General features: G+C 45.5%; 1 protein-coding gene across 2 annotated transcripts in view; it reads right to left on the reverse strand.

The window, feature by feature from the left end:
• Window positions 1-3,586: 3,586 nt before the first annotated feature.
• The window catches only part of SPTBN1 (spectrin beta, non-erythrocytic 1), a 115,225-nt gene continuing 98,134 nt past the window's right edge, over window positions 3,587-20,677 (reverse strand). For both annotated transcript variants that reach the window (XM_058802132.1, XM_058802131.1), the window contains exons 25-36: window positions 20,183-20,387; window positions 19,703-20,077; window positions 17,760-18,004; window positions 17,279-17,417; window positions 16,301-16,385; window positions 15,585-15,781; window positions 14,478-14,584; window positions 13,886-13,949; window positions 8,694-8,932; window positions 7,307-7,480; window positions 5,612-5,654; window positions 3,587-4,942 (exon numbers count right to left, since the gene is read on the reverse strand). In XM_058802132.1, coding sequence (XP_058658115.1) covers window positions 4,727-4,942; window positions 5,612-5,654; window positions 7,307-7,480; window positions 8,694-8,932; window positions 13,886-13,949; window positions 14,478-14,584; window positions 15,585-15,781; window positions 16,301-16,385; window positions 17,279-17,417; window positions 17,760-18,004; window positions 19,703-20,077; window positions 20,183-20,387 — 2,089 coding nt within the window. In that variant the 3' untranslated portion in view covers window positions 3,587-4,726. The remainder of the gene's footprint in view (window positions 4,943-5,611; window positions 5,655-7,306; window positions 7,481-8,693; window positions 8,933-13,885; window positions 13,950-14,477; window positions 14,585-15,584; window positions 15,782-16,300; window positions 16,386-17,278; window positions 17,418-17,759; window positions 18,005-19,702; window positions 20,078-20,182; window positions 20,388-20,677) is intronic.

Genomic DNA, 20,677 nt, shown 5'->3' on the forward strand with positions numbered 1-20,677 from the left:
ATCTGGCCAGAAACAGCGTTAGGAGAAAAGGAGAAAAGAAAAAAATGGAGCCTTTTCTATCTTCACACTCGTTTTGGAGAGACCTGGCAGACCAGGCTCCTTCCAGAGCCAGCCTGGAGGGAAAGTCCTGACCAGCTGTGACAGATTGGTGCTGCTGCTGTCCCAGAGCTGAGCAGGACCGGCAAGGATGGCAGATGGACCAAACCCACCCCCGAGGTTTTAAAGTTAAGTTTTAAAACCTCTGCATTCTGACATAGTCGCCCAAGGTCTCCCAGACCCCCTCTCATGGGATACTGCCTGCCGTCATCCAGCCTGGGGGCTGCCTTTCTGCCGCATCTTCATGGAGCCTCAGCGACCGATTTCAAATCACTGCAGAAAGCTTGATCTTCCCCCAGAATCTCCTTTTTCCTGCCACAGCAAGGATGGTGGAGCTCCTCACCTTTCTGTATCCTGGCTGCCATACTTGACTCAACTTCCCTCCCACGACGATTCAGCTGAGACGTGTTTAAATCTTGCCACGAGTTTACATAATTCCTTAGCAATCTGACTTTGATCCGAGCTCTTCATTCTCTCGAGTGCACCAGTCACCCTCGGTGTGCGGTGCCCTGGATCTCCCTGGGTACAGTGACCTCTCATGGACAGTTCTGGCTCAGCTGGGCGTGGGAGGAGAGGAACAGCGGTAGCAACAACAGACTTGAAACAAAATTTGTGTTAGGCCCAGATAATTTTTGCTGTTACAACGCAATGAGCCACCCCAGCGTCTCATCTAACAGAGAAAGAGTATTGTGCGACATTACTTACTTTAGAATATAAAGTAAATGATATTTCAGACACCGAAAAATGCGTATTCACGCTGCACTGTAGCTGTGGTGTTCACCACCACTGATCAGCTGGGGGGTGGTGCTGAGCAGGGGAGGATCCGGCAGGCACGGACGCACAGAACGCTTTCCTTTCATCCCATTAGGTGTTGGAATGCCGAGCAGCCCGTTCCATGTCCCTGCCGGCGTGTCCCGGGGCTGCCCCGGGCTGTGCTGTGCCTGCGGGCGGGCCGTGCTGCATTATGACACACTGCGGATGGCGGGGGCGCCTGGGCACCGCAGCTGAGCGAGGCACAAGGCAGAGCCTTCACAGCCCCGCACCGGCTCCGGACAGCCACAGCACCTGCTCAGGGGCTGCCCTCCACTGCACAGGGAGGAGGTGTCCACTGCTTCCACTAATTTCATTCTTAACGTTAATCAGGGATTTAGCACAGCCTGATTTCCTGATTTTTTTTTAATGTTTGTTTCAGCTCATTAGGATTTAAGTTTCTGTATTTCTTCAGCCACCTGTGATTAGCAAAGGTAGGGAAAACAAAACAAAACAAAAAGCCAAACAAACAACAACAAAAAACCAGCCACCGGAAGTAGCAAAACTCTTATACATGCAAGTTATTTATTGCAAAGGTAGAATCTGAAAGACCGCACCCATTTAAAGTCTGAGAACTCAACCATAAGAAAGAAGACTATGGTGAAGGGGAAAAACATCTAAATCAATATTTCACCAGCACAGAGATTGATAATTCCTTTCTTTTCCTTTACCATTACCATTAATCTTCCTCATACAAAGTACAGCCCTACCACAGAGCATATTCCCTGTGCAGAACAGATGGATTGACAGATTATTGGCATCAATCTAAAAGAAAACCCTCCCACCAACACATACTAAATTCTGATGGCTAAAGAGTTCTGGGTTTGTGCTCAATTTGCCTGGATATGGGAAGGACCCTCTGAGACCTTCCCTCAGCTTTTAATGTGATGTGAGGGTCCCTCCAAGTTGGAAAAAAGGAGACTGACCTGACTGCAGGACAATTCCTGTTCTTATCAATGACAAGCAACACTGCTGGGAAGCAGTTTGACTTAATTAATTTTCTTTGAAAATTCTCAGGTCCTGTATGACTTGTGCAAAGTATCTCCAGAGGAAATATCACATCTTAGGTACAAAACAGCTGCAGTAATGTGTTACCTTGTACTAGAAATCCTCACCCTTCAGTGTGTCTCCAGGAGGAACAACATTCCATCTGCCAGCGGTCCAGCCAAGGTCACTGGTGCAATTCAGAAAGTGTCACAGCCTCCTCTGAGCAGGTGACACCAGTGGGAGTGACAGCCTGCTCCAGTTTCAGCCCCATTTCCATCACCCACTTTTGCAGTTTCCTCTCCCCCTGGTATTCCCAGCAGCAGCCCCTCCCTTCACATGTCCAAGAGATTCCCTCACTTCTGTCCCTCCTGCCCTGGCACACGGGTGTGTGCACTGACCTGACTTCTCTGACTTGGCTCTGGCTGGGGAGGCTCCTCCTGACCTCTCTGCAAGGAAACTGCTCCCTGAGGCTCCAAGGCTTACTGGGATTCACTCCTGCTCCTCAGCAACTTCCAGTCAGTCCCTAAGCAGAAAGGATTTTTATTCAAGTCATTCTTGGGAACAACTTCCAGTAAGGAGTGAGACAAACAAGAAAACAACTCTAAAAGCAACGCTCAACCAAATCACTACAGAATCACACACCCCAGGCTGTCGAGATCCATCTGCCTCACTGCTCACTGCACCAGCTCAGCTGAAGTGACACATATGTAAGGCATCAACATCTCTGTGCGTTAATCAACTCAGAAAATTGTCTCATAGTCTCTAATGAGGCTAAATTTCAGCTTTTTCTAATGTATTAGATTTTACATTTACAATACTAGCAGTATTAGCCTACATTTTACTAATAACTTGACTGAAAAACATAACATTACAGAGTAAAAACTTGTGTACATAAATACTCCATTGTTTAGTAACCAAAACCTTTGGAAAACAAGAAAAACTCAAAGATCACTGTACACTCCATGAAAATATTTTAAGACACTGTTTTGGTCACATGTTCAGGAAACTGTCACTTGGAAACACGTGAGTTTGCAGTTTATCTGCTTTCTACCAAAATTAATATTTGAGTGGATTTTAACAATCACAATACATAAAACCTGGGCTCCTTACATTTCATTGACTTCAAAACATATTGGAGTTTCTTAGAGCTATTCCTATTAGATGGATCCCCAGGTGGCATCCAAGGTAAGGAAGGGTAGGTAAGCACTTGAGTGTAAGCACTTCCACTTGGGTAGGAAGTTGGAGACTGGTGCTTACTCAAAATGATGTCCTTGTGCTGCCAGCAGGGACATGGAGCTTTACCTCCACTGAGTAAATGTTCAGGGAACTCCATTGCTCAGCCTCTGATGTGCTTACTCCCATCCACTCTGCCGGTTTCACTTCCCACAAAAAGTATCTATATCAGAATATTATCCAAAATATTAATTTAATTCCTTTTCTCTTTATTTTTGGCACTTAATTTGGGAGGCAGGGTAAAAGGGAGGGCAGGTGGGAAGTGAAGGGAAAGAAAAGTGGGAAGAGAGAAAACAACTATTTCAGAATGAACTTTCGCACAAAAGAATGGAATTACATTTGAAGACATCAGTTTCAGTGCACAGGAGAGATGACATTTTAAAATAACTTTATTTTTGATCCTCTTTCAAAATTATGATTTAACATTGTCAGAAATGAAATAAGAAACTTACCCAGCATATTTAGTTTTAAAAGCATTTAATGACATCGCATATATTTAACAGATAGGGTAAAAGTCTAGAGGTACAGTTCGATACAACTGAAAGCCAGTTCCAGTACTACTCTTGACTACAGGCCCAGTCATTGAAAGTTCATTCCTATTAAATGTAATTTTTGATTGTGCAGTAAGATGAAAATTTTTCATTACAATAGTTACAGTGACAGAAATGCACACTATGTATCAAAGAGCAAGGTAATGTAGCAAAATTATAACACACAGTGCTGCAGCTGACAAGCAAGTAACCATTTGAGTAACATTACTTTTCCAGTAAATGCTTCAGTTCCACTTTTACACTTATTGATGATTTTAAAGGGTTTATTATACATCTAGTCTTATTATACTTTGTACTAGAATTATCTGAAACATACAATATAATGTATTTCGGCAAAAAAAAAAAAAAAAAAAAAAAGAAATTTGAAATTACAGCTTATTTAAAACTGTACCAGCCTGTTAATCCATCTTGAACACCAACATTCTTATCTGTCGTACTCGATGCGGGGACGCTTCAGGTGGTGTTAAACAAACCTTGGGCTGTGAGTCAACCTGCACTCTGTTACAGCAAAGAGAACACACTACCATTTGAATTCCTGTTAGAATTGCTGGGGAAGGCTCTACTAGCCAGGACTCAGCATAACAACCTTAACTGGAAGTGAATGCCTTTGAGAATTTGTACATTGGTTTCTCGTGTGCACAGTAGATTCGAAAGCACCGCTGCCTTGCATACCAATAGCACTAGGAGTGGGTTATTTTCCAAGACAGCCTCACAAAATTGAGGAACAGTTTAAATATTAAGATCTAATCTACATTAACTTCATTTAAAAAAAAAAAAAAACAAAACCAAAAAAAAAAAACCAAACAAAAACAAACCCCGAAAACCTGGTCCTCCCTCTCCTACAGAAGCTGCCCAATGCACCTCATACGTTTGTAACTTTAGATTCTTTTTTTTTTGTTGGCTTTTTTTTATTTTAAAATGCTCTATAAATAAAAAAATGTCAATCACATTGAGGAACATGAGGCACAGAGAGTAACGTATTGGTTCTGAGCTCGCATGCTGGAATTCCACTGGAACGGTCAGAGAAGTGCAGTGTGTGGAGATGGAATTCACTTCTTTTTACCAAAAAGGCTGAATCTTTTCTCTTTGTCTTTCTCTTTGTCTTTCTCCCGCTTGCCAGGGCTGGACTCGCTGGTTATTGTGACACTGGCAGGCAGGGTCTGGGCACGGCTGGAGGCTGGAGTGCTCTGGGTGGTGGGGGACACTTCGATTTTGTCTGAAGAGATCGCTGATGTGATGGCCTGAATCCACGTGTTCATCTCCTCCTTCAAGAGCCCCAAAGGCACAGAACTGTTACAACCAGCACACCCCTCTGACTCCCACAACAGTGCAATGGGGAATGGACACCGGTGGAAATGCAAGGAAAACCAGCCCCAGCTCATCCCCCGGGCTGTGCCCCTCCAGAGACACCTCCCAGAGGCTGTACCTGAGCAGCCCTGGGCCTGTGCATCACCCACACACATGTCACAGACATGTTTTATGAAAAATCCTTTCCTTAGGATTTTTCCTCCTGAGAAGCTGAGAGGCCTCAGGAACAAAATGTAAACAATGATTATCTGCTGCTGTGGAATGCAACAGGTGCATCTGGGATTGGTCTCATGTGGTTGTTTCTAATTAATGGCCAATCACAGCCCAGCTGTCTGGACTGTCTCAGTCAGTCACGAGCCTTTGTTATCATTCCTTTTCTATTCTTAGCCAGAAAGGATAAAATCCTTTCTTCAATTCTTTTAGTATAGTTTTAATATAATATATATCATAAAATGATAAATCAGCCTTCTGAAACATGGAGTCAACATTCTCGTTTCTTCCCTCATCCTCAGACCCCTGTGAACACGGTCACACACACAGAGTGCACAGCAGCTCTCAGCAGCTGCCTCTCCCCATGGCCCAGCAGCACAGAGAGCACAGTAACAAACTAAGGAAAACACACTTACATCGTCTTTGGCTTGGAAGAGGTATTCGTTGCCATCGGTCAATCTGGAAAGAAAACACCATCACAAATTTAGCCCAGGAGTGGTCACAGGGCTTCAGCTCCTGCTTGTTTGGCTCCAGCACATGAGCAGCCCAAGGCACACAGGACTGCACTGCCAAATGCCCCCAACAACTTGCAGCCATGCACACAGTAGCTCTGGGCTCTGGACATGCTCAGGGTGGTGTTCCCATATGGCTGCTGGCTCAGTATTTGCTCTTTCATCTTTTCTCCTTTGCAAAACACATTATCAAAGTTGACTCAATGCTTTCATGTCACAGGCAGCACCCAGAGTTTTCATGGCTCCTGTGAAATCCTGCAAAATTGTGCAACTGCTCTGCTCTTGTAGCTGTGGTGGTGTTGCCTCGGGGTCCTGCTCTGAGTGGTAGTGATGAGCAGCTGCCTCTCCTCACAGTGAACACCAGAGTCTCCCTTCTGTGTGATTCCTGTGCTGATTTTACTCAGGTGGTTTAAATGGGATCCATTTAACAATGTATGTGATGATACATAGAAATGAAAAAACAACTGAGTATCACCAGAACAAGCGGGAGCAGGAGGCAGGGGCAGCAGGAACTCTCCTGCAGGTTTCCCCATCTTTCCCAACAAAAATCAAGCATTTTAACAACTCTTTATGAAATGAAATTAAGGATTAAATAGTAAAATAACAGTGCTTGAGTAAAGGAAATATCTACATGCAAGTAACCAAGGGGCCTGATGCAGATGATGGAGCACTGGGAAAAAAGGGCAGTTGGTTTTTCTGCCTAACTTTGGATTTGGAACAGCATATACTTCCATTAGCAATTCAGAGAGGTTTTAAAATAGTCAAAGGATGAATCACATAGCTGCAGGCCTGTCTTCAAGAAAGATACATTTCCCTAAATATTTGCCATATATTTCCACATATATTTTCTGTAAAGCAAATTTTCCCCAGATAAGGATTCTCTGATCTTTAGAGGATTCCTGTACCAATATAAAATTACACCACCACCACCCCTGCTCTGCCAAAAAACCCCAAAACATCTGTGTTGGAATACATGACCCAATTAGTTTATAAAGTAAGTCTTCTTTGACAGGATTACCTCACAGCTGTGTAGTAATAAATATTTTTAACTGTTGGCACTAGAATAATGTTCAGTAAAACAAAGAGCTTCCCAAGGAAAAGCCTTTTTTTAAACTTTTGAGCAACAAGTCTTCACACATTTGAGTGAAATGCTCTGTAACTGTATGTTCCAGACCTGAATATGTGAGATGTGTTCAGCAGTCTCCTAAATTCACATTGAAAAAATTAAACAAGAGGTTTGATTTGGAAAAGAGCAGAACCACAATCACTGCTCTCCACTAGTTCCAGAGGGAGCAGCTGAAAAACCCAGCACTGTGAAATGCAGGCACACACATCTGGTCCTGTCCCAGAAGAAAGTGCTCTGAGTACTGCAGCACTGTCCTGTGCTTGCTCGCTCTGATGAACAGACACAGCTCAGGGACAGAGAGCTTGCTCAGAAAAGCAGGGCTGCAGTTAGCATTCATGGTCAGCTCCTGGCTGGGTGTCCCAGTGAACACACCACCATGGCTCCCCCAAGGGCAGGACACTGCCCCAGGTTTACCTGAGCTTGAACACACCCACCATGGCTCCCCCAAGGGCAGGACACTGCCCCAGGTTTACCTGAGCTTGAACACATGCTTCTTCTTCTTGTAATCGACCGCGACTTCGCAGACTGCGTCCTTCAAGCTGACAGGGATCTCGTTGTGGTAAGGGATGCCAGAAGCAGCAGCTTTTGAGTCCTTGTAGAAGCCCATCTCTTGGTTGTTTATGACACAGTACACGTTATGCCATGACCTTTGAGACATGGGAAACAACAAGAGCAATTATAAATCCAATGTTCTCACCTGCAGAATTGGAGAAACCAAATGTCATTACTTCTGTAAGTTAATGGAGATTGGTTGGGTGAGGATGTGAATACAGCCTATGCTGTCCCATGAACTGCAGACAAGGAATTCTTTCATGGAAACACAGCTTCAAGACAAAAGCCAAAGGGAACCAAGATTCCCAGAGCTCCCTGTGACAGCACATCAGCCTGTCCTCACACTGGGAGGACTGTTTGGCAGACTGGGTACTTTGCATTCTTGAGACAGAAAATGATTGACCTTTTTAATGGCAGTACTCTGTTGTAGAAGGAATTCTCACTGTGCTGCAAAATGATGAATGGAATGGAACGGGCTGTGTGTGAAATCCTTGATTGACACAAATACTCCACCTCATTCTCTAATACAACTGTGAAAATTAACAATTACTCGAAATAGGAATACCCAGACACTGGTACTGGTGGCTGTCACTGCCTCAAAGGTGTTGTCTGGTGTGAACAACTCCAGTGGCACAAAAATCCTGGTACTGCTGCATTCACTTGAGTCCTCAGATCTGCCAAGTGTTTTGGCTCCTACCAAATCCCACAGATGTTGCTGCAGCTGCTGTGAACATTTCCCTTGTCAGCCAAGTCATAAATCTAGTTTCAAAAGCTCTCTCAGGTCACAAAGGACCCCAGTCAGCTTTTTCAGCGCAGACAAATCTCAAAGTTCTGCCTGTTTGAGACCTGCAGGACATTCCTTGGGAGTGGAACTGACTATGGTGCACCAATAGTCCTCTGTTCATGCTGAACAGATTACAGAGTAGGTGGAAAGTGGTAATGTGCAAATAGAAAACGTCAGAAGAATATGAACATTTCTAGACTTACACCTACGTGGTTTTCTTTTCTTGTGGTAACGTACAACTTGAGACATCTGGAATCAAATCCCACTACTGCCACAAATCCATCATGTGGAGTGGGAAAGTTGTGGTATCTCTCTGCCTCAGTTTTCCACCTGACAAATGTGGCTAAAACACTGCCTTTTGTACCAAATATCTCCAGATTGCAGCTCCCCATGTGCAGTGTTCAGCCCTACAGCAACAGGAGCCTGGGCGGTCTCTGGGAGCTGAGAGGAGCCTGGAGATGGTTCTGTGGCACCTTGGGCAGAGCCCTGGCTGCCCTGCCTGTGTTCCACGTGGGGCACTGTACCTGCTGGAGGCCTTCTTGCTGTGTGTCTCCCACTCGTGCTTGCGGTGTAGGAAGCCCTCCATCTGGGCCGAGGGGATCTCCTGCGTTTTGGCCGGGAGGGTTGCAGCAGTCTGGGCCTGAACGCCGCTCTTGGCTTTGCGGTCGGACGTCGGGGAAGGAATGGGACTGGACTCTTTGGAACTCGTCCTCTGTTCTGCAGCTCCATTGACCATTTCGTTGGTTTCTGCAGTTTCTGCCACCTAGGAACAGTGGAGAACACGTTCAGTCAGAAGCCCCCAGCATTGAGGCATACTGCAGTTAATCTGTCTCCCTGCACAACGTGGCTGTGTATAAACTTTGCCTGGACAATGACACAGGCCAGTAAGTTCTTTCTCGCACTCCATGGAGACACAGGAGGCCAAGGAAATTAGAAGGAATGGATTAGTACCCATTTTATAGGTGGAGAGACGGGAAAATAAAAGCAGCTGAACATCAGTGTGAATTTTACTGTGCTTTGCTCTGCTGGTCAATTCTTTTATATATTGTTATTCCTAGAATGAGAGCATTTAATTCTGTTGCTAAGTACTCAAATGTTTGGAACAGTAACAATCACACTTTCTGCAAACCTAGAGGAACGGTAGAAGTTATACACATCAGCCACCTTCAGTACATTTATGGCATTACTGGGGCATTAAAGGTCCATAAAAGGAATTAACTATGAGTCAGCAGAGAAAGATGTCACAATCGCCCAGGAGCATTTACAAAAATGTGTGCAATTGATTTGTTTCTGTAAAAGCTCCTTTCCCGCTTTCCCCGTTCCCCTAGTGACACAACAAAATCAAAACATGCAGAAATTAGAAAGATTACACCATGCATCTCCACCATCCCAGTTAGGATATTGGATCGTAAAGACAAGGGGAATGAGGTCACGTGTCAATTGATCGAGGTCTGGTTCAGACTGGCGTTATTAGGTGGATTGGATTTTGGTTAAAGGAACTGAAAACCACCACAGTCACACAGCATCACACAGCTATTTACCCCCAAACAAAGACAGAACCAAGGCCTTGCCCATCACTTGCTTTGTTGGTCGCGTTGCCTGGCGCACTGGGATCGATAGCCTAGAGAGCAGCCGAGTTTCCAGCAGCTCTCACTGGTCAAGCTGGCGACGTCTTCAGGAGCCATTCATCCAAAAATCATTTAAATTGGAATCCTAATGGCTATAAGCTTTTGAAATGCAGCTTGGTCCCAGTTTTTTTTTTGTTTTCTTGTACCATAACTTTGACGTGTAGAGCCGTTGGTAGCAGCTCAGGAGTTACACAACCAGTGTGTAGTATTATTATTAGCAAGTTACTAAAGCTCAGTGCTGCTAATGCTCTAGTAGATTACAAACATTCTGGACTGGTTTTATGCAGACAAGCAGGTTTTTGTGAATGGCACAATAATTAGACATTCCTACTTCTGCACATGGCCTGGACAAATCAAAAGCAGCCAAATTATTATGCAACAAACTCAATTTTGCCACTGTTTGCTAGAACTTCTTACACCTGCCCAGTATCCATTATTGTGCCTCACACCTTGTACCTCACCTTTGGCCTATAAAGATCTGAGTGTCAGCTTGCTCTGACCATGGGAAGGATTGGTTAACTGCCTTTAGCAACCTAAACCTCCAGAGTACAGACACTACTACACCCTTAAACAGGGAGAGAATCACAGCTCACATTGCACTTCAGTCAGATCTGGTTTACCCTGTCCCTAAATACACATAGCCTTACACTGCCCCTTCACAATTAGGATCAATCTAAGCCATCAACCCTCACTACTTGTACCCAAATCTCAAAGTATAACAAAAGTGTTGCATTAAAGTGGGGGAGAGGGTAAATAGATGAGGCTGAAGTTTATCCAAACACAGCCAGAACACAGGTAGTGGAATGAACAACCCCTGAGTCACCATTCATCACCCGTGTCAACCACCCATGGCCAACAGAGCCCTTCAAGAACAAGGAGAGCTGTTTGCACACCTTTCTGTCCAGTGACAGCTCCGGAAGCTCAAACTCCACTTTGCTGCTGGCTGGAGCCCTGTCTGAAGGACCTGACACCTCTTACCAGCACTGAGGAATCACACAGCCCACAGGAACTCATCTCCACAGCTTAAATAAACTCTCCAGAAACACCTGGCCCCTGCACTGACACAGAAAGCAGCGCATTTGCTGGAGCAGTACCAGCCAGATGTGAAAACAGAACTGCTTTGGGGGTATCCAGAACCCCTAACCTGAGGTTAACCAAACCAGTTTCAAATCAGCAGCCACTGCACAGCTGCTCAACAGATTTTATGGGAAACAATATGGAATTCAGTGCTGCAACCCTGTGACTTTGAGAAGTAACTGCCAACTTTAATTACATCATCAGTCCTGCACCTTCTACGTCAAATTCTACCAGTTGTAAAAGGGCTATGAAAAGCTTTTCTGACGCTCTTTCAGGTTTTATTTCCTTTCACGTGTTATCTACAATTAACAGAAAACAAGCAAAATAAATCATGAACAGCTCTGCAAAGGATGTGTCATGAAAACGGAGAGAAAACGGGAGCTGAACACACTTCAATGGAAACATGCGTGGGGCATGCGGAGACAACGCCACGGAGGACAAACAGCAACAGCAAACTCCTGTTACAACACAACAGGTCTCTGTACATGATACAGTTCTCTCAGTGGGGCCTGAGGGGTTAGTTGGAAGTGCTTTAGTGGCTACAGGCTACTCTGGAACTCTTTAAAGCAGGACTGGGACATGCAACAAGACAGGTGGTGACAATGACACAGGTGCCCCTTTGGATTCGCAGTGCTTGAAGCAACATCTGCTCAGTTCATGGATTCAAGGCTCTGCCCCACAGCTGAAGAACCAGATGATTTGCCTGCTTACAAGGCAAAGAGATGCCAACCTCTAGGCTGTTCTGTCAAAAGGACCTTCCTAATGCCTTTAGCCAGACCCACAGGCTGCAATAAATAGGTGAAATGCTACTCTTCTAGTGCCTGAAATGATGACCTTAATCAATGACTTACTTTTTCTTCATCATCATAAAAGTGGAATTTTTATGTAAGTGTACTAATACAAATTTAAAAAAATCTATCTCTATAAATTCCTTCTACAGACTACTTTTTTCACCAAAATACATGTGAAGGCTCTGCAGATGGTGGAGTCTGAAGCTACAGCTATCCTGCCCTGGGAACTGACACACTTTGGAGGCACAGGGCAGCCACCAGAGCACCCCCATAAATTCACATGGAATTTTTAAAAGCATTAAGAAGCTATATGTTGTTATCCTGACAAAAGAAAAAAACAAAAAAACAAAACATGCATCATGAAGTGGAAAGACAAAAGTACAGTTACTGAGGCACATCCTTTCAATCACCGCTCTCAGCTCACAAGCTCAGCCCACACAGAACAATCCAGCTGCACTGCTCAGCCAGTTGTCAGAAACCAAAATTCTGACCAACAGCAGCACATCTTGTGCCTCACTGACACAGCTCTGTACACCCAAGGTACTGCAACACAGGACTCCACAAACTGAGCTTGGAAGTTCTCATGGAAGACTGAAGTGCAGATGGCAAAGATGAACATGGAAATGCATCATGTAGCATGGCAATAAAATAAAATTTCAAAAGAAGCAAACAGGTGATGTATAAGGCTGTGCTAACCAACAAGATGATTATCTGGGATGTGCTTGAAGATCACCTCACATTCCCTGCCACAACTGTAGAGAATTTATAAACATTAGAATGTACAACAGCTCACTTCAGGACTGAATGCTAAAGAAGAACCACAAGGTTTTATTTCCAGAAAGAGAAAGGTGGAACTGCTGTGTACTGGGGAGCATTGGCAGAGTCTGTGTGCAGACTCAGATCTAACTAGGATGGGCTTCTTAAAGCCAAGTTTGTGCTGAAAGGCATTTCCTGCCAGAGCCCTGGGCTGGGACTCGTGTTTGCTCTGCAGCACTGCCTGATATGCACAGATCCCAGCCTGCCAGAAGCCTTTCCTGCACTGAATGTGACCCCAGAGAGCCAGGCTCAGCAACAAAGGGAAGTGTCCTTTCACTCAAAGCGTTAACTGAAACAAGGAGGCTCTGCAGGAAGGGGGAGGGAGGGGAGCCAGATCCAGCTCCAGTGTTGCCTTAACTCCAGGGACATTTACTGGCATTGTCATGGCTGCACGTGAGGATTCTTGGCATGCATCCTGACTCCACTGGGACACCCCTGTCAAGAAGGAGCAAGTAAGGCATGGAGCATTCATTCTGCACCTATGTAAAATAAAGAGCTGGGATCTTGGACAGTGTATTTTATTTAGTTTGTAAAGGAAAGCATCACATCCTCTCCCCAAGGGGTTACACCCTACTCTCATTTACATCCCTGCCTCTCTGGAGCCCAGAAACAGAATTGCTGTGGTGCCACCTGGACAGGACTGAGGCCAAATGGGGCCCCAACACAGCAAGATCACAACCTTGCATGAGGACTAAACTCCCAGATAAATCTAGATACTAGTTTTGAATGGTTTATTTCACGTTTATTTGTCTCTGTAGTCAATGAGTCCATTCTGCATGGAATGTTATACAAACTAACCTTAAGGCTTTTATTTGTCCACAGTCACACTCCCCCCCCTCCCAGCCCTTCCTGCCCAGCTCACTCATGTGGATTATCTTTGGCCTGGTACATAACTCTTGCTAATGCAGCTGATTTAATAAAGTTGCCGTGCTGAGACCTGTTAGTATAACTCGATGCGTCATACCTGTCAGGTCCTAGTGCTCTTCTTCATTAGGATGTAATCTCATTACATCTCAATTACTCATTTAAAGGAGGCTTTCGCTGGAAAATCTTAATGCTATTAGCGACATGAAAAACTCACAGTAAATAACATGAAATAAATGTGTCACCTTCAAGCAACTGAGTGTCAGTGGGGAGATTCAAATAAACAAAGATTAAAGTGAAGCAAATATATGTCCAAGGGGCTGCTAATTAAATAAAAGTCAACTGATGGGAAGGAAGAGAAAAGTAGCAGGGAAATCTGAAGCCAAAAGATTAAACCAGTATCAGTAAACCATACTGAAAAAAGGTTTCTGTTGCTGCAAGTGATTCTGTGGCTCACAGTCCAGACCACGAGCGGTCATTGGCTGTCCGTCTGCTAATAAAGTTTTTGTAGTTTTGGTAGGTTTGGGAGCGGTAACTAACCCGTGGAGATTCCTGGTCTGAGGGCAAACCGTTTTGGGAAACTTGTTCTCCTTTTGTCCCATCCCTGTTGGAGAGAGGAAAAAGAAAAGAAATTGTATAAGGTTCTTGGAAGTCACTCACCTCGTTCAACAAAATGAGATTTTCTTACAGAATATTAATTTAAGAAATCTAAGCATGTTCCTAAAATCCTCTGGCCCAACTGAATAAATCCAGTGTGAAGTGAGATTTAACCAGACTTTACTGACAATTACCTTACAAATAAACCTCCTCCTATCACATAAGCAGTTTCTAAATGGCTTAAAATCTGTAAATGATGCTCATCGAAGAAAAAAGCCAAGTTGGTTCAGGAACTGCAGTTCAGGCCCCAGAGGACAAAAGCAGCATTCCCACTTTTGGGCCAGGGATGCCTCAGCAGTGACAACTGGAAAATGGGAACTTGGCATGGAATTCAGGGGATTGGGAGAGGTCCTGTCCCCATAAATCACCAAGCCTCCTAACAGGGGTCATGTTATAAACCCATACAAGCTCCTCTCCTTTCACAGCACATTTTCAGCCCAAGGGTTCCCCAAGGGAAGAGCAGAGTCCAGCTCACCATTGCTGCTGGGAGTCTCCATCCTCTGCAACCTTGGGCTCCGGAGTGGGCGGCTGCCTCTTCCGCTCCTCCTCCTCTTGCTGCCGACGCACCTCCAGCAGCTCCAGCTGGGAGAGGAAACATTTCTTATTTAAAAACACTGCTCATTTTTGTGGGGTGTTCTAGAAACTAGCAACAGCTCTGTATGTTTTCCTGGAACATTACTGAAATTGAGGTAAATGGGGATAAAATTGGAAGGCATCAGGCCTTAAAAGAGTTTGTGGCACTGAATTTGTCAGGGAGGGCACAAGCATCAGAACCTCTGTTAGCAGCTCTCCAGTGGCCATGTCTATTTTCCTACTCATCCTATTAGAACAACACCCAGACAAACAACAAAACAGCCCAAGTTATTAAAATATCTGAAAGTGACATCTTCTTGTCTGCTTGCCAAACACAGAAGTAAAATGTTTCCTGTCTGAATCCCTGAAATCACCCATCTCCATAAAACCAGCCTGATTTGTGAGGATGCTGAGAAACTCCAGTTCCTTTTGTCTGCAGCTGCGACACTCAGTGTGTGTGAAAAGCCAGGCCACTTCAACTGTAGTGTCTAAAGCCAAATTGTTCTCCAAATATGGTAAAATGCTCTCCAAGCATCAATGACTGACACTGCAGTTGTGTTCAAATTGGAGTTTGGGGTTTCTTTTTCTCATTGTGTCTTCCTAGAGGACAATACAGCCTTGCACTGGAGCAGTCACAACACAACAAACATCACTGTCACTGCCCCCTTCCCACCACTGTCATCTTTAACCAAAAATAACTGGCCAGCTAATACAGCAGAGGGCTGGAGCCAACTGTTCAGCTCTGAAATTTCCTTCTGGGTCATCACTCCAAGGCCTGAGACAGCTCCTGTTGACTCTTAAGGTCATTTATCATTTAAGCTTTTTCCTTGGAGGTTGTTGAGTTCCAATTAATCAAAGAGGGTTTTTAGTATGGCTGGAGATATGAAACTTCAGGCTCTGTGTGGCTGGCTGAGGTCAATCAACAAACAACCAAGAAATGAAGAACAAGTTGGTGATTCTGGGAGCTGTTCCAAAGCAGCAGGAATGGCCAGGGGGTTCAGACACTCACCGTGGTCAGTCTCTCCAGCGCTGCAAACCTCTCGTCCCAGGTGGCCGCGGATTTCTCAAACGCTTCGTGCCGCTTGATCAACTTCTCCACCTCGTCCACGCTCTGCCCAATCTCACGGCTGGACAGGTAGGGCTCCTGGCCCAGCAGCCAGGCCTCAGCCACACTTGCATCTCTGGAGAACTGGTGCACCTCCAAAACTGAGCAGAGAGGGCACAGGGGTCAGTGCCATTAATGTCACAAAGATGAGCACTGTGGTAGCTTTGGGATTTATCTAAACCCAGCTCAGGGACCAAAGTCCATGCACTTGGCTAAGTATTCCCCTGAGCTAAGTTCAGTGAAACTGGTCACTGAAAAGACAGATATTTCTCCTATTGCCTTTGCATTTTGCAAATTTAGGGTGTTTTTTTGTTCTAATCTGGTGTAACCTACTATTTTCAGCATAGAAACTGGAATGTGACACCTGCAAATACAGTAGAGCTACTGCATCAAGTTCCAAGTTTGATCATACAGAGCAAGACCTTTGGTGGGGGTTTCTTGGTTTCAAATTCATTATTTAACAACAAACAGGTGTGAACCTTGCAGCTATTCCAGCACAAACACACTTCCAAGCGCTGTAACAAAAGTGAGGAGCTGCAGGTTTTTTTCAATGCTCAGAAAGGCACAATGCAGAAAGTTAAATATGACCCATCCCAAAAGAAATCCAAGGGTGTCCTTACTCAGTCTGAGCCACTCCCATCTGTCTTCCCATTTGTCAATCATTTCTTTTCTCTTTTCTGTCAGCTGCAGGAGCTTTTCCTTGATCTGGATGGAGAGCAGAGAGCAGGGCTGTTACACAAGCACCAGGCAGCAATTCCCCCCAACCCTGCACTGACAGACACTGCACAAGTTCCTCAGGAAGTGACTTCACCGTGCAAACAACAGCTGTTTTTCTCTTCCAAGTATAAATAAATGTGACATTTCCATTAAAATATCACATTTGCATAAGCATTCAGTGTCTGTTAAAAGCTACAGCACACAGAGTATTTGATAAAAGGGTGTAATGGGCAAACAAATGTAAATAGTGCAATCAGGCACTGAATATTCTGCCCTTTTCCAGTGAATAATGCAAAATAATAATAATAATGCTGTTCAGGACTGCTGCAGAAGCTCTCCCCTTCCTGAGAGGGAAGTGCCTCAAAATGTTTGATTACCTTTCCTTCCCCAAAGGGAGGCAGGAAAAGCAAGGGCTGAGCCTCTATCCTGTGGCCTGGACACCTCAGAAAATAAATCAAGGCTTTCAGCAGTTGGATATGGTTCTCTTAATATTCCTTGAATTTAGTCCCTACACAACAAACATTTTCCTGCTCATTCCCCTAGCAGGCCTCTCCACAGCATTCCATTTCCCCTGCAGGAAGTTCAGGCTGTCTCACAGCTGCCTCTGCCCTTGCTTAAGGAAGACACCTTTCCATCCCAGAGCCATTCTCTGCAGAATGGAATGCAGCAACTTTTGCATTTTCTGGGCTGAAAATGACACTTTAAATCTTGATGTCACCTCTGTTACCCACCATGAATTGCCAGAGTGAGGTTATACCCTGATTTCCCAACAGCACATAAGTGCATTGTCCCTAAGGTGACACTTGTCATTACTCTGTGGGTGACACAGGGCAGGTTTCTCCCTTGTGAAGAACCATGGCTGTGTGCAGGGAGCACGGTACCTCCTCAGATGCATAGTGTTTCCTGGCCAGCAGAGACTTGCCAAGCTCAATGCACGTAGTGAAGCTGTCATTTCGGGCATCAATTTCTGCTTTGATCCCCTGGTGATTGTTCATGAGCAGTTCCACAGATGAAACATCCCTAAAATGGGCAGAAACACAGATTTCAGATTCAACAGCTGCTACATTTCCAAACTGACCCACAACTCCAGATGGAAAAAATTGATTCCTAGATTGTCGTTGTAGTTCAGGAAGCCTTTCCCAAGGAACAGCACCATTCTGGCCTGAATCAGAGATCAAATAACCCCGGTGTGAGACCCAATCTCTCTGGGTACAATTTTCCATGGCAATTATTCCAGCAGCCACCCACCCACATGAGCAAGCTGCTGCAGCAGCAGACTCTGAAAGCCACTCTCAGTGATACAGAGGTTCCTCAGGTGAGCTGCAGCCTTATCTCTGGGTGGAGAAGGATGCCTTGCCTTACCTTGGCTTTTCCTGGGCTTCTATCTGCCGGATAACGTCTTCCATCCAGAGCATGAGGTCCCGAACCATGCTGAAGAAGCGGAATTTGTCTCCTGTGTCCACCAGCCTCACCCTGCGGCCCTCACAGGCATCCAGCAGTGCCTTCCATGCCTCCAGGACCTCGTTTTCCCTCTTCTGGATGTCATCAGCCTTGTCCCCGGCGTAGGCAGCCTGGAGGCGCGCTGCATCCTCCTGCAGCTGTCGCACCTGCAGCAGGGTGGGACAGACACAGCCATGGTGGGTGTGACACTTATCTGCTAATAAGCTACAGGGACACTTATCTGCTAATTCATCACCTGAGGGGCCTCCTAAAGTCACTGCAAATGGATTTGGTCTGTTCACACTAGAAAGGTCTGTGCTGTTGGTGAGCCACTATTATCCCTCAGAGAACACTGGAGAGCCAAGGGACCCCCAAAATAGCAAAGATTTGCCCCTGCCTGAACTCCCTGTGAGACACAGTGCCAAAGGTAAGTGTCTGTTACATGCCAGGGCAAATGGGGACCATTTTCATCATCTAATTCCCTTCCTCTCATAAAAGGGACAAAAACACCTGGGAACTCAGTGTCCAAACCACTACTGCAGCTGATAGAGATTATTTTTCAAAAATGTAGATAATGACTTCAAAGAGAAGAAAACGTGGAAATGTCAAGAACCTTCTACTATTAGAAATCTTTTCCTTTCAAACACTGTCTTGGGATGGCAAATGCTAATTCCTGACTGTTTTCCATATTTTGCAAGCCAGAAAACATTCCATTAGCTTTTGTCTAATAATTAATTTCTTTTTAACATCAAATCAACAGCCTTCTACCTACAGGCACAGAGACCTCTCTCAAAATGATCCACCTTGGTGCTCTGGCTGTTTCACCCAGAAATTATCCTAAGTGCCTTCTCCACAGCTCTGTGCTGTGATTACATATTCCTTCACTTAGGTCTTGATTATAATTACCTTTTTGAGAGACTGGGATTGATATTTTGTGTATGTCTCCCACTTTCTGTATAAAATCTACAGCTTCTGAAAGTAAAAGACCTGGAAAAGCTACTGCTTGCTCTATCTCCTTTGTTTTAGTGTAAATTGCAACATAATAGAGAATTGGCTGGCAGCTCTTTCCTGACCTGCTGGGATAAATACAGTCACTTGTAATTCCTCCTTCCTTAAGCAACTTGTTCTCTCCCCAAATTCTCCTTGTGGCAGCTGAATGTTGTATTTTGATTTAGAATCCCCCCTGTGCTGTATGAGCAGCTGCCACCTTCTTGGCACATCTTAGCTTCAAAAGTTTCAGAATTAGATCAGGTTTGGATGCTTTTAAAAATCTTAGCCTGAACTGTGGATTTTAAATCTCTTTTGCTCTCAGGACGCACCAAGAAAGGCCACATTTAATTCAGAATGCCCAGGTTCATAACCAAGACAGAAAGCCTCTGTGTAGGTCTTTGCCTCTCAGAAAGGAAAAATAAACAGTGCCTGGCACAAAGGGTTTGATTGGGGCTTTTTGGTGTTTTTAAAAACAAAAAAACCTAAACTGATAATAAATAACCAAAATAAAACCAAACCTCAAAAAGCCAACCAGGCTTATACATTCTTTCATATTTTGTACTTTAAATCAATACAGAAACTCTCTGTCTTTCTCATTTCTTCTTCAACCGAGGACAGGAAATGGAATAACATCCAACAACTGCCAACATGTTCAGAAGCCTGTGTACTTACAGATTGCTACTTTACATATCAACTGAACACAATGACAGAGCAGCAGCCAGACAGATAAGGAAAGGAGGCAGGTGAGGTTATTCCCACAGCACTACACGTGGGAAGCAGCTGGAAGCACTCTGTCTCCCAGCCACAGAGGGGCCAAGGGCAGCAGCAAACTCTGCAGCTCAGCTTCCCACACCCACAGTTCACCTGCCACACACCTGGGTGCCCAGGGCCTGGATATCGTGCTCAAACGTCGTGTGCATTCTCTGTAGTGTTTCCACTGTGTTTTGGTCTCTACCGAGCTCCTCGGGCAGTTTCTTGTGTTTGTCTTGGATTCGGCCCAAGATCTCCTTGGCATCGTGGTAAAATTTGTGCAGTTCATAAGAGGCTGCGAGGATTTGTGTTCTCGTGTCGATGAGCTCCAGCAGATCCGCCCAGGCCTCGTTGAGTCCGTCCTTCCACTCGGCGATGGTGGCGGCGTCCGAGTGGCCGGAGTTGATGAGCTCGTCGGCCATGTGGTTGACGGTGTCCACCCGCTCCTGCCCGATGTTCCCGGTGTCCCGGGCGAACTCCCGGAACCGCTCCTGCAGCATCTGCAAGGCACAGCAAGAGCCTCATGCAGCGCTGTGGCTACAGGAGAGCTGAGAGAGCCAAGGCACCCCTGTGAGCAGCACCGGAGAGGCCCTCCGAGGACTCACCGTGACGTGCTCGTAGTCCTGGCCCAGCTCGTGGGACCCTGCCACCACCTCCCTCTCGGCAATCCACTGCTCCAGGTCATCCACCTCGCGGTTGAGCTGGAACAGCCGGTGCCTCTCGTCCAGCTTGCCCCTCCTCTCCTCGGCCAGGTCCTTCAGGCCCGCGTAGAGCTTGTCCACCTTGGACTGGCGCATGCTGATGCGCTCGCTGGAAAAGCAAACAGCGCTGAATCTGCGCTGCCCTTGCAAGCAAAACCCAGTGGGGAAAACTGCAGGGAATAAACGTCCCTGGGGGTATTTAATCCACAGAATGCACGTCTGCTGCAGGCAGGAATTTGACTTGGATGTGTGGGACCAGTCCTCTGCTAGCAGAGGTGACAGCAATAGCTGGGAAGCTTGTCTGTCCTGCACTGTAAACCCCTGGCTTTAGAGAGGGGAGCTGGAATCCAGCTCTACATCATACCAGTGTCTTCTCCCAAAGCTACAGGCAGGATCTGA

The sequence above is a fragment of the Ammospiza caudacuta genome, chromosome 3, assembly GCF_027887145.1.
Source record: "Ammospiza caudacuta isolate bAmmCau1 chromosome 3, bAmmCau1.pri, whole genome shotgun sequence".
Taxonomy (NCBI): domain Eukaryota; kingdom Metazoa; phylum Chordata; class Aves; order Passeriformes; family Passerellidae; genus Ammospiza; species Ammospiza caudacuta.